At 51.1% G+C, this 14,096-nt stretch overlaps 1 protein-coding gene across 2 annotated transcripts in view; it reads left to right on the top strand.

Annotated features, from left to right (window-relative positions):
* Window positions 1-14,096, top strand: part of GPR157 (G protein-coupled receptor 157) — a 24,870-nt gene extending 10,774 nt beyond the window's left edge. The window contains exons 2-4 of one of the 2 annotated variants that reach the window (XM_070385180.1): window positions 6,949-7,162; window positions 10,759-10,935; window positions 11,394-14,096. In XM_070385180.1, coding sequence (XP_070241281.1) covers window positions 6,949-7,162; window positions 10,759-10,935; window positions 11,394-11,585 — 583 coding nt within the window. In that variant the 3' untranslated portion in view covers window positions 11,586-14,096. Of the gene's footprint in view, window positions 1-6,948; window positions 7,163-10,758; window positions 10,954-11,393 lie in introns of both variants that reach the window. The other variant, XM_005892703.2, reaches the window with a different exon arrangement.

Genomic DNA, 14,096 nt, shown 5'->3' with positions numbered 1-14,096 from the left:
GTAGGTGAGAACCCAGTGCAGTTTCAGCCCCCCATCCCTTTCTTCCCTTGTCTAGTGGTGACCTGGAGCCAGTTTGTGGAACCCAACTGTTAAATTTCAGGGTATTTTTTGGGCTGGTTGTTAGCTAGAACTATCATTAAAAATTAAACTATTTAAACGTACAATTAAATAAATTATATGAAAAACAAGAACCCCTTTGGTCCTAATTATAGTTTTGTTGATTTGTAAGCAGATGTCAGCAAACTTTTCCTGTAGAGGACTGGATAGTGATTATTTTCAGCTCTGCAGGCCATGTGACGTCCCATGCAATTGCTCAGCTCAGCTCTGGTAACTTGCAAGCAGCCATAGGTGACATGTAACCAGTGAGTGTGGCTGTGTGCCAATAAAACTTTATTTTAAAGAACATACAACAAATTGGGAGATTGGGACTGACATATATACCAGTATATATAAATATATATATTTATATATATTTTTTTTAGTTGCTAAGTCATGTCTCACTCTTGCAACCCCATGGACTGTAGCCCACCAGGCTCCTCTGTCCATGGGATTTCCCAGGCAAGAATATTGGAGTGGGTTGCTACTTCCTCCTCCAGGGGATCTTCCTGACCCAGGGATCAAACCCAGGTCTCCTGCACTGCAGGCAGATTCTTTACCAACTGAGCCACCAGGGAGGAGATTGCTAATAAGGACCTACTGTGTAGCACAGGGAACTCTACTCAATGCTCTGTAGTTACCTACATGGGAAAAGAATCTAAAAAAAGAGTGGAAAATACTGTATATTAACACATATATGGAATCTAGAAAGATGGTACTGACGAACCTATTTATAGGGCAGCAGTGGAGATGCAGAAATAAACAGACTCGTGGACACAGTGGGGGAGAGAGAAGGTGGATGATTTGAGATAGTGGCGCTGAAACATACACATTACCATGTGTAAAGTAGGTAACCAGTGGGAATTTGCTGTGTGATGCAGGGAACACAAAGCCGGTGCTCTGTGACAGCCTAGAGGGGTGGGCTGGGGAGAGAAGTAGTGGGAGGTTTAAGAGAGAGGGACATATTTATACCTATGGCTGATTCATGTTGCTATATTGTGCTATATTGTGATGGCAGAAACCATCACAATATCATAAATTACCTATTCTCCAATTAAAAGACTGTAAGAATAAAAAGAGTGGCTATATGTATATGTATAACTGATTCACTTTGCTGTACAGCAGGAATGAACACATTTTAAATCAACTATACTCCAATTTAAAATAAATTAAATGGAAAAACAAATTTAAAAATCAGACTTTGGGCTGGATTTGGCCTGAGAGCCCTAGTATGTTGGACCCCTGATCTAAAGTTAAGAAAGTGATTAGGAAATGTCATGTCCAACTCTTTAAGATCCTATGGATTGTAGGCCGCCAGGCTCCTCTGTCCTCGGGATTCTCCAGGCGAGAATTTTGGAGTGGGTTTCCAGGCCCTCTTCCTGGGGATCTTCCAGACCCAGGGATAAAACGCATATCCTTATGTCTCCAGCAATGACAGGTGGATTCTTTACCACTAGTGCCACCTGGGAAGCCCAGGAAATGTTAGTAGTAAAGATAAAATGTAAAAGTGTTTCTTGTCTCTGAACCTAAGCCCAGGTAGCAGCCACATCAGGGCAGGTGGGAAGCTGGACATTCAGGGGAAGGTGATGAGAATGGGCCAGGTCCCAGAGCAGGGAAAAAGAAGAAATATCTTCTGGTGTTGGGAAAGTGTTACCTGAGTCACAGAGAGGTTGGTCATGTCAAACATCATATCAACTTCATATCAAGCCAGTAAAGTTCCCAGCACTTGTCTGGTGCCCCAGGTCTTCCTCATTTCACTTCCATCTTACTCGTTAAGGAAAATGAAAATAGCATCCACCTTCCTGTCAGGGAACTACTCTCATTGGCTAACTGCAACCACAGGTTGGCTGCGGATACCAGTTTGGAAAAAGTCAACAAGAGCATCCTGTGAGAATCAATTGGCTGTATGGAGTACACAATGAGTATTGTGTATTTTATTATTATTTACAGATTGTGTGCCTCGCCTCACATCGTTTTTTTTTTTTTTTAAATAGTGAAGTATGGTTGCTTTACTGCAAGAAATAAAGAACTTTATTAAAGTGGTCCATTTTCAAGAATAGCTAGTTTTGAGTGACAGCTTGCTGATGCAATAGTTACAAAACTAGAAAGTCCAGGCAAACAGAGAGAGGGCGGGATGCCTAGGATTTTCATGCTGGCTCATTCCATTGGTGAATTCAAAACATAAGAACGGAAATAGGTGCGGAGGAAAGGAGGAAACAAGATGTCAGTGAGGGGCCAGCCCATAAAGAGAGAGGAAGTAAACCGAGGTGACACCCAGGAAGATTGTTTGCTCCACAGTGTTCAGCCAGTGAGGAACTGGAGGAGGGGCTTGCCTGCTAGGGATAGCTTTCGGATAACATGATCCATGTAGCGACCCTGGGTGAGCCTGCCCACCAGACACCCGATCTTGCAAGACCATCATTAAAGCCCCGCTTCCCGCTGCACCTTGTTTCTCCAAGACCGTTCGTTTGAGTTTGGGCTGCTGAGCGTGTTTCTCACATTACAATTGATGTGTTAGTTTCTGCTGTACAGCAACATGAATCAGCTCTAAATACACATGTATTCCCTCTTTTTTGGATTTTCTTCCCATAGGTCATCCCAGAGCACTGAGTAGAGTTCCCTGAGCTATACAGTAGGCTCTCATTAGTTATCTATTTAATGTGTTGTTGTTTAGTCACGAAGTCCTGTCTGACTCTTTTGCAACCCCATGGACTGTATGTTAGCCTGCCAGGCTCCTCTGTCCATGGGATTTCCCAAGCAAGACTACTGGAGCAGGTTGCCATTTTGCTCCAGGGGTTCGACCCAGGGATCAAACCCATGTCTCTGGTGTCTCTTGCATTGGTAGGTGGATTCTTTACTGACTGGGCCACCTGGGAAGCCCATCTATTTTATACATAGCATCAATTGTGTATATATGTAAATCCCAATCTCTCAATTCATTCCACTCTCCCTTGCCCACCTAGGTTTCCATACGTTTTACTTTATATTAGTAAAACTCATAATCAGTTTGTGTGTGTGTGTGTCTGTATGCAGACGTCTTTCTGATGTTAAAACATCACCAACACACCAGTGTCTTTACCTATAAATTACGCATCTGTTGGAGCCTGCTTGGCGGGGTTATTAGACCATCCCGCCCATTCTGTTCCCACGCTCCCTGAGGTTACTCCTCTGAGTGGGAGGTACACTCAGGTACCTCCCAGGCAGCTTCTGGCTCCAGTAAAGCTGCTGTCTGTGCTCAAGTTCAAACAGCGACTCTGATTGATCAACCCACAGTCTCAGGCCTTTTAAAACCTTTTGTCTATTTGGTCTTCCCTCTGGCTGTTTTCCAGCACAGACTCAGCTCCAGGCACACCCATCACACAGAGGAGAGACATCGCGTTGTAGCTTTTGTCCATCAGACCAAAAGTTGTAAAACCTGGACCACGGTTGTCACCCTGTGGTCCCTGGGTTTCCTTTGGGGGCCCTGAGGATGCTGAGGAGGGAAGGAGGCAGCTTCCTCCTGCCAAGCCTGTGCTCTGCCTTCCCCCCAGGATGGGAATCCCTGGCTCCCATCCTGCCAGCTGATGGTCTCTACTCACTGCTCTCCCACCTCTAACTTCAGATTTCTGGTTCAGCCCTTTAACAGGGGTCCCCAACCTCTGGGTTCTAATGCCTAATGATCTGATGTGGAGCTGCTGTAACCATAATAGAAATAAAGTGCACAATGCATCTAATGTGTTTTGTTGTTGTTCAGTCGCTAAGTTGTGTCTTGACTCTTTGCGACCCCCCATGAGCTGCAGCACTCCAGGCTTCTCCATCTTTCACTATCTTCTGGAGCTTGCTCAAACTCATGTCCATTGAGTCAGTGTTGCCATCCCACCATCTCATCCTCTGTCATCCCCTTCTCCTCCTGCCTTCAATCTTTCCCAGCATCAGGGTCCTTTCCAGTGAGTCAGTTCTTCGCATCAGGTGGCCAAAGTATTGGAGCTTCAGCTTCAGCATCAGTCCTTCCAATGAATATTCAGGGTTGATTTCCTGTAGGATTGACTGGTTTAATCTCCGTGCTGTCCAAGGGACTCTCAACAGTCTTATCCAACACCACATCCCCAAGCCATCCTCCCCCACCCCTCATTCTGTGGAAAAAATTGTCTTTCATGAAACCAGTGCCTGGTGCCAAAAAGGTTGGAGACTGATGCTTTAAAAGCCTTTCACCTCCTTTCAGGAATGTCCTTGCAGTGAACATTTAATTGGGAAAAGCTGTCTTGGCCGCTGGGCTCATGCTTCATTCATTTAGTAGGTCCTAGTTTTGCCCCGCCACACGCCGGGCACTGATGTGGATGCTGAGGTGGAGCAGTGAGCCCACATGGCCATCGCCTTCTGGAACTCATAGTGGACACATGTTGTCCTTTACTAGGATGGTGTGCGGTTGTTTTTTGAAAATTGGAGGATAATTGCTTTACAATGTTGTGTTGGTTTCTGCCATACACCAGCGTTCATTGCAGCACTATTTACAATGGCTTGAGTTTTAAAGTGGGAAACTTTTATAAAGACAAAATAGTTTGACAATAATATATATTAACTTAAGAGATCAATAATTCTCCACAGGACAAGCATTTGGCTTCCCTGGTGGTCCAGTGATTAAGAATCCTCCTGCCAATGCAGGAGACACGGTTTGATCCCTGGTCCAGGAAGATCCCACGTGCCACGGAGCAACTAAGCCCGTGCAGCACGACCACTGAGCCTGCACTCTGGAGCCTGCACTCTGGGGCCTGCACTCTGGGGCCCTTCTCCACAAGAGAAGCCACTGCAGTGAGAAGCCTGCGCACCACAACTAGAGAGTAGCCCCCGCTAATCACAACTGAGAAATCCCTCTCCCAGCAACCGAGACCCAGTGCAGCCACAGATAAAGTTGAAAAAAAATAGCACACTCCATTGTAAGTGTAACATAATAATCCCATAGTCCTTTCATTTGGGTGGAGTTTTGGCCCCTCCTGTGCCTCTGTGCCTTCAAGGGGGACATGTCGCTTCCGCCTCCGGACAGCCGGAGCTGCAGGGCTGTGGGGCCCTCCTGCAGCGGTCAGTGGAGGATGGACACCAAGCCTTCCCCAGGCCCAGGGAGCTGACTTTCTCCTTTGCATCACCATGCCTGCCCTGCCTCCTCCCCCATCCTGCAGCCTTTGGAGACCCAGATAGAAACACCGCTCTTCTAGCCTCCTTTTGGTAACAGACCAAGTGCAACTTGGACCACATGTTCTATGACTTTCAGAAAGAGCTGGCATCCCTTACACAGAGCCCTTGAGGTAGAACCGCTTTCCTGCTTTCCGCACTAAGTGTTTTCCTAATGACACTGTCCTGGTCACTTACTACTTGTTCTCTGGGCAGCTGACCTGGGACATAGGCTCGTGTGTCCTCCTGGGGTCACAGGCCTCATACCTCCCTGGTGCCTGCACCGCAGGCCTGGATTCTGGATCCTGGGACCTAGGGATGAGCCTGCCTGACATAAACACGGACACACCCTGTCCTGTGTGCGGACCTCACGCTGATCAGTTCATTCTGGTAATGACTGACTGCAATGCTCTGCTCCAGGCACTGTGATCATCCCCATTTTGTGCAGAAAAACACTGATGTGTTGCAGCCACGCGGGGCAGGCCCGAGACTTGGACCCAGCCTGTTGCATCGCTGTCCAAGCTCTTAACCACCCTGAGGGCCTCCACATTAGCTTGTTTGTGTCCCTCTCACCAACTTGAAAGGTTTTGGGGGAAGACTGGTATGGGGACTACCAGGGAAGGGCCCTGGGGCTCGGCCCTAATCTTGGCTGTGTTGCCATTGTGCTAAACTCTAGAAAAGTCCATCCAGCACTGCCTTGAGAGGGGGCCCTACCCCGGCTCTATGCTTTAAAGTGTCCCCTTGGGTTCTCTGGTGGCTTAGATGGTAAAGAATCTGCTTGCAATGCAGGAGACTTGGGTTCAACCCCCAGGTTAGGAAGATTCCCTGGAGAAGGGAATGGCTACCCACTCCAGTATTCTTACCTGGAGAATTCCATGGACAGAGTAGCATGGGTCGCAAAGAGTCAGACAGGACTGAGTGACTAACACATTTGGATCCTTGCCAGGGCCCAAGAAGACATGTCTGCCTAGAGCCTACCCCCTCTTCTAGTTCCTGCTGCAGCTGCACGGGACCCTGACAGCCGCCAGTGTATGTATGCACTCCCGGACCCAGGCTGGTCACGGGGGCCTGTCTGCTAGTGGGGTGTCTGGATGATGTTTGGCCACATGGGCCGATGTTTGCAGGTTGGTGCCCAGGCCTCCCGAAGCAGGAAGGAGTTGGCTGTTCCGGTGCTATGGTGTGTGATTTTAGTCACTCATTTGTGTCTGACTCTTTGAGACCCCATGGACTGTAGACTACCAGGCTCCTCCATCCACTGGATTCTCCAGGCCAGAGTACAGGAGTGGGTTACCATTCCCTTCTCCAGAGGATCTTCCCAACCCAGGGATCGAACCCGGGTCTCCCACATTGTAGGCAGATGCTTTACCGTCTGAGCCACCAGGGAAGTGAGAATGCTATGGCATCCTAGTCTCCGAGGAGCCTGGCAATTCTGAGTTAGAACCCAGCCTCCGAGCGCTTGGGAGGATGTGTGTGTCCAGGTGGGAGGCCAGGACAGCCCCTGTGTCCCCTTTCCTGGGCTTAGGCAGAGCAGAGCTGGGTTGGGGGCTTTGAGGACTCCAGCCCCCCTGTTCTCCAGGGACACTGTCTGCTGTGGGCTTGGGAGAACACTGACCTTGTCTGCACAGCATCCCGGTCGCTTCGCCCTTGCTGGCTTTGCTGGGAGCTGGGTCTGACCTCACCGCGGCCTGTTTGCTCCTTACTCCTCAGCTGGGGGGTTCCGCTGGCCATCACCGTGGCAGCTGTGGCTCTGAAGAAGATCGGCTACGACGCCTCGGACGTGTCGGTGGGCTGGTGCTGGATCAACCTGGAGGCGGAGGACCGGGTGCTGTGGATGCTGCTGACCGGGAAGCTGTGGGAGCTGCTGGCCTACGTCACTCTGCCCGTGCTCTACCTCCTCATCCGGAAGCACATCCACCGGGCGGTAGGTGCCCCGGGGGGCCCGCCCAGAGCTCTGTGTGGCCAGTGTGTCCCCGCAACAGGGTCGGCCATCTCAGGGGAAGGACGAGTGACCGGCCGGAGTGAGGGAGGGCTTGCTCTGCATCACTCAGCGTGATGCATGCCGAATTTTATAAGCACTGTGGGTTGTCTGGTTTGATAATTACACAGCCCCGTCGGGGCGGGTCCTTTTATTCCTTCATTTGTGGATGAGGAAACAAGGCTCACCAAGGTTAAGGGGCTCCGCAGACTCCCAGTGAGTGGAATCAAGGAGGCTTACGAGCTCAGCCTGCGGTCTGGGCCACAGCTCTCTACTGCCCCCTCCTGGACAGATCCATGCAGTTGTTTAACCTTGAAAGGAACCTGGATGAAAGATGCTTACGTGCAGATCAGCACTAGCCAAATAGGAATTGACCTGGCAGCCCCACCCCCACCCCCCGAGTTGGGGAGGGAAGGCCACAGATTTCCCTAATCAGTGGTACAAATAATTCACTTCTTATTCTTGGTGATTAAAATATCCTAAGTGGTAGGTTTTTCGGGCTCTCAGGAATTCAATAGACTGGGCTGATCAGAAGTCTGCTAGACTTCTGGCCAGAAACTCTCAGAAAGAATGCTTTTCCTCTGATCATCTGACTGAACTGTTCCTTGTGCTGGACTACCGGTTCGTTTCTGCAGATGTAAAGTACAGGCTTTCTCCTAGCCATGTACAAGTGGTTGTTGTGATTGTTTAGTCACTAAGTTGTGTCTGACTCTTTGGCAACTGTAGCCCGCCAGGCTCCTCTGTCCATGGGATTTCCCAGGCAAGAATCTTGGAGTGGGTTGCCATTCCTTTCTCAAGAGGATCTCCCCAACCCAGGGATCAAAACCACATCTGCATTGGCAGATGGATTCTTTATTGCTGACCCACTAAGGAAGCCAGCCATGTGCAAAGGGCTACCCCAGAAATGCTCAGATTAGCCCATCCATTGATCTGCTCAAGCATTTGTTCAGTGCATTTTTATTGAGCATCTACTATACATGAAAGTTCTGAGTGGCAGTGGGAGTTTCTAATGAGAATTCAAGCATGGTTCCTGCACTCCTAGGAGGAGGCAGAGGTGCAATTCCGATGGAAGGTAAAATATGGCACCTGGCTGGAGTGGTAACAGAGTGAAAGCTCTGGGGACAGGCTTCCTAGCTTATCCTGCTGATGTGGTGTGTGTCCTTCTGCTCTGCGTTTTCAAGGCTGAAATTGTAGGAGAGAATGCCCCCATCTTTCGAGTGTGCTGCAGGCTCAGCAACAACTTCCAAGTGTGTAAAATGCTCCTCGCAGCTGTCTGAGACCTGATCCCCACCCTGTGCTCCTGTCTGTCTCCTGAAACACACACTTCGGGTTTTCTTTTTACTTGGAAATCTACCTGATTCTCATTCCTCCCTGCCGCCCTCTTGTGGCTTAACTTTGAGTCACTGACAGAGATGCTGGCAGGAGTACCAATGGGTCTGAGATCCTCTCTGTCTTTGAAGGGCTTTTTAGTTGGTCTTCTGTCTGGGCTGGGGGTGCCCTTCTCACCTCCTCTTTCCTCCTGCCCTAGGAAGATTCCAGGGCTCCCAGATGGAAGTTCCCAAGGGCCCCACCAGGCTCTGCCCAGGACTACCCCCGTCCCCCTGCCCCGCTGCCCAGCTGCAGCTCTTGCCTGTGTCTTTTTTTTTTTTTTTGGCTGTTTGTCTACCTGATGCAAAGAGCTGACTCATTTGAAAAGACTCTGATGTTGGGAAAGATTGAAGGCAGGAGGAGAAGGGGACAATAGAGGATGAGATGGTTAGATAGCATCACCGACTCAATGGACATGAGTCTGGGTAAACTCTGAGAGTTGGTGATGGACAGGGAGGCCTGGTGTGCTGCGGTTTATGGGGTCACAAAGAGTCGGACCTGACTGAGCGACTGAACTGAACCCAACTGATGGGGCACGTATGCGGGAGGGAGCTTGTGCAGAGACCTGGGCGTGGGGTGTGCCTGGCATGTTTGGAGGATTAGGAGGTCTGTGTGGCTGGAGCAGAATAAGCATGAGGAATGTGGCAGGAATGAAGTCAGAGAGAGCTAGAGTTGGGGACTTTTTAAGGAACGGATGAAACGAGGAGTCACCAAGAGCTTGGAGTGGAAGACTGGCTTGATCTGACTTAGGTTTGTTGTTGTTTTAATTTTTACAATGTTGTGTTGTTTTCTGCCATACAACAATGTGAGTCAGACATAATTGTACATACCTCCTCTCCCTCCACGGCCTCCATCCCTGCCCTCCCATCCCCCTCCCACCCACCCCCACCCCCCGCCCATCCCTCCAGGTCATCACAGAGCACCACACTGGGCTCCCTGTGATACAGCAACTGCTCAACAGCCATCCGTCTTATGGGGGCTTCCCTGGAGGCTCAGATGGTAAAGAATCTGCCTGCCATGCAGGAGGCCTGGATCCCTGGGTCAGGAGGATCCCCTGGAGAAGGGAATGGCTACCCACTCCAATATTCTTGCCTTGGGAAATCCCATGGACAGAGGAGCCTGGTGGGCCACAGTCCATGGGGTCCCAAAGAGTCAGATGTGGCTGAGTGACTGGCGCTCTTGTCTGCCTTACGCGTGATAGTGTACATATGCTGAGCTACTTTCTCCGTTTGTCCCACTCTCGCCTTCCCTCTCTGTGACCACAAGCCTCTTCTCTGTGTCTTCGTCTCCATTGCTGCCCTGCAAATGGGCTCATCAGTACCATTTTTCTAGATTCCATATACATGTGTTAATATATGATAATTGTTTTTCTCTTTCTGACTTACTTCAGTCTGTATAACAGGCTCTGGTTCATCCACCTCACTAGAACTGACTCAGATGTTTTTTATGGCTGAGTAATATTCCACTGTGTATGTGTACCACGTCTTCTTTATCCATTCATCTTCCAAAAGACATCTAGGTTGCTTCCGTGTCCTGGCTGTTATAAATAGTGCTGTAACGAACACTGGTTTTCAAGGAACCATACTGCATTTGTGTTGAGAGTGACATTTCAGTGGAGAGGGGGTTGGGGTGATCAGGGCGATGGAGGGAGACCAGTGAAGAGGCAGTGGCAACCGTCCAGCGAACTGCTGGTGGTGCTTGGACCTGGCTGGTGGCAGTGACTGTGGACAGAGCTTCCAGGTCTGGGTCCGTTTTGAAGGCAGAACCTGCGGAGCTTGCCTATGGGGCAGATATGAGCTGTCGCACGGAGACAGGAACCAAAGACCACTCCCAAGCTTGGGGCCCGGGCAGCTGGAAGGACAGGGCTGAGATGGGGAAGCAGGCAGTAGGCTTGGGGGTGAGGTCAGGCATCTGTTTTGAACATGAAAAGCTTCCGACATGCTTTAGACATCCATGTGAGGATGTGGAACGGCCAGTGGATGGATGAGACGGGCCAGAGATGGAACTTGGGCTGCCAGTGTCAGGCACTGCACGCCTCACATCCTCCCACTCCAGCCGGTCTGTCCCCAGGAGGAGCGGGGAGACAGCAGCCCAAGGGCAAGGGAGGGAGTGGGGAGGAGGGCCCCCATCTCATGTCGCTCATCTCACGTCTGCTCTCTGCCTTCCCCGCACAGCACGAGGAGCTCTCGGAGTACCGGCCCATCCTCTCCGAGGCACACCAGCTCCAGCGCCGCACCTCCGTGGCCAATAAGAAGCTGGTCCTCATCCCGCTCATCTTCATCTGCCTGCGGGTCTGGAGCACTGTGCGCTTCATCCTGACCCTCTGTGGCTCCCCAGTGGTGCGGATGCCGGTACTGGTGGTTCTGCACGTAGGTCTGCCCTCCCCTGCCTGGCCAGCTGCAGGGTCAGTGGGGCAGGCAGGCCCCAATGCTCCGGCCAGCGTGGGCATGTGGGGGACCTGCTCCCCTGTGCCCTCCTCCATGCCCTGCCTGACAGGGAGCCTTGAGGAGAAAAGGTTGAAAGTCAGCGTGGCTCCAGGGCAGCCCGTGGGTGTTGAGTTGCTGTCCCATGGCCTAGGAGGAACCCCAGGAAAGTGGACCGACCCTTAGCCCTTCCCAACCCAGAAGACTCGAGGCATGCCTTCAAGTTCAGGCCTGCCTGGTGCTGTCAGAGGTCCTGGTGGCCAGGGTCCCCATGGACCAGCCCCCAGGGGTGGAGGACAAGGTCCTGGGTCCCCTGCTCCTCCTTGCATGTGTTGCTCAGGCCCACTCAGCCCTGGCACTCACGCCTCTTCCTTTCTCCCCACCAGGGCATCGGGAACACCTTCCAGGGAGGTGCCAACTGCATCATGTTCGTCTTCTGCACGCGCGTGGTCAGGACCCGCCTCCTCTCCCTCTGCTGCTGCTGCTGCTCCCCTCAGCCTCCCGAGGCCCCTGCACCCTCCAAGAGGGGCGAGTCTCAGAGGCCCAGGAGGACCCCAAACGAACTTCCCAGCACCTGAGCTGCTCCCCTCCGGTTCCAGGCGTGGTGCGGCCGACCTGGGGCAGGCGACTCTGAGTCCCCAGTGGGCATGCCAGGTGCCCTATCAGCCTCCTGCCGTTGCAGCTCCTGACCCCCGTGGGGAGCAGCGCAAACTCAGCTTGTCTACCTCCTTGACCCTCAGGCACATCCCCCTCACGCCGTGTCCTTCTGCACTGGGGGGGATTCTGTCAGCACGAGGGCTGCACTGAGATTCAGGGAAACCAGTGGTTCGTGAGCACTGCCAGGTCACCTTGGGGTCCAGGAGTCTGGGGCTCCTGACTACACGGCACTGTTTACAGTCAGAGGGACCCACACCGGTGGGAAAGGCACCAAGAGATACATGTACAACCATGCACCCATCCTCAATAAACTGCCGGGGTGCCAAAGATGGGGCCCCCACCAAGATACACACAGCAGATTCCTGGTTTGTCAGGGCGTTGGAATTCCCCTGAGAGCCTGGCTTTTCCTGGATGGCTTTGCTGGTCAATGCAAGGGTCAGTTACCTTGAACCAGGAGGTTCCCTAGTGACCAGCATGGGCACAGCTGCACACAGCTGCTCAGGATGGCCGGTCTCCAGGGGCCTCCTGAATTGTGTCTATGGGCTCCCTGCCCTTGATGGAGATGGTGTGGCCAGGATCCAGACTCCTGCCTCTATGAGACACTTAACATTGGGGAAGGATTGGGCTTCCCTGGTGGCTCAGATGGTAAAGAATCTGCCGGCTTTTATGCAGGAGACCCAGGGATGGAGCCCTGGAGAATGGAATGGCTACCCACTCCAGTAATCCTTGCCTGGAGATTGCTGATTTATTCACTTCCTAGGTTAATTTTTTACAGGAAAGGCAACCAAAGAGTTAGGAAATCACCCAAATACTGATTCCTCCCTGAAAGGGAAAGTTAGGGGGATTGATTGGGAGGCATGACACTTGCATCCTGGGGTGATATGAAAGAAAAAGGATTTAAGAGAAGCATCCATGTCTCTATTGTCTATGACTCGTCCACCAACCCTTTCCTCTATAGGTCAGAAAACAGTTTCTCTGTTAAGTCACAGAAGCCACTGGCTAAGAAGGGAGGTGTGCCTGTCACTGGGATGGGGGGGGGCTTGAGGAGGAGGAGTCGAACTCAACAGGTGCTGCCCCTCCTGTGGGTCCCAGAAGCACTCTGTAACTGCAGTGATGTTCTGAACCCGTAAAATGGTTCTGGATTAAAACCAAAGTCACAGCTACTGTTGATCCCTCTTTTACTCTCAAAAGCAAAATCTGTAACAGGAAGAGACTGAAAGGAAGAGTCCTCTACAGAACTAGGTCGAAAACGCTCTTGTTGGGTTTCCTTTTTAAAAAAGATTTTATGAAAATCAGCAAGGGGATGAACATCCCTTTAGGATTCAGAGAAAGTTCTGGGCTGCTTGGCAGGAGGGCAGTTTGCTTACAGAAATGGCCTATGTCGGGGGAGTTGGGGTTCCCCGAAGAATGTTACAGCACACCTTGGGCGCACAGATGGTAACGAGCCTCACATTAGCTTCTAGAATGGAGCAGAAATTCAGGAAGTTGCTGCTGCAAAGGAGAAAATCAGTCACGGCTGAGTATGGGCCCCGGGGAGAATGATGCTAGACTACATCTGTTCTCAAGGGGGCCCCAGAGGCCTTGGATCAGATGGTGCAACACTGCTGCCTGACCTGGGTTTCCCCAGACCAGATGCAGCCGGGAAACACCTGCAGAGGGAGTCAGGGCACAGAGGAGAGCACCTCTGCTGTGCTGTGCCTCTTCTGAAAACCACCCCAAAGATGCACCTATTTCCATTCTCTCCCTCTGCTCCCCACCCCATCTCTGTAGACGGGTGAAAATGTTCCTGTGAGTGGGGAACAGGTGTGGGCAGGGGAGGGACTCGTCCTTGTACTGGCAAACAGCAGCATCTCCTCTTTCTCACTCAGGTCAGTCTAGCTGGGCGGGTGGAGTTCAGAGCAGTAGAACGAGTGGAATAAAGCCCCTTTCTGAACTCTAGGAGGGGTTCCTGCCTCATATCAGAGCAAGACAGAAGTGCATTCCTCCTGTGGGTTCTCTCTGTGTGTCAGTGTACTCAAAGATTATCCACCCTCATTCCCTGGGCCCCACCGTATGACCTCAGCCTGCACAGGGGCTGCAGGCTCAGCCCCGAGCCCCTCTCTTCTCAGGCACTTTTTGAACCTTGGTCTTTTTCTCAGGTTTACTAAGCACTTTCTGCCTCTCTGTACTTCTGAGCTTCTGAATTGTGTCTGTTTTTGTTTTGTGTGTGTGTGTATGTGTTTGTTTTTTAATAAAGATTATGACTTTAGTCTCGGTTGAGGGTGCAGACAGAGCTCTGCATGCATCCATGACAAGAGAAAGAACATTTTTGCAGACTTCCTGTAGTGGAATAATGACATTGAGAGAGGTTTTTTGGCATGTGCAAAGTTGTCATGAAAACCCTGACTGGTCAAGGCCAAAGTGGCTATTTTAAATAAAATATTTTTCTTTTG

Source organism: Bos mutus, chromosome 16 (genome assembly GCF_027580195.1).
Source record: "Bos mutus isolate GX-2022 chromosome 16, NWIPB_WYAK_1.1, whole genome shotgun sequence".
NCBI lineage: Eukaryota > Metazoa > Chordata > Mammalia > Artiodactyla > Bovidae > Bos > Bos mutus.
Note: the sequence above shows the minus strand (reverse complement) of the source record. Positions and strands in the feature narration are given on the sequence as shown.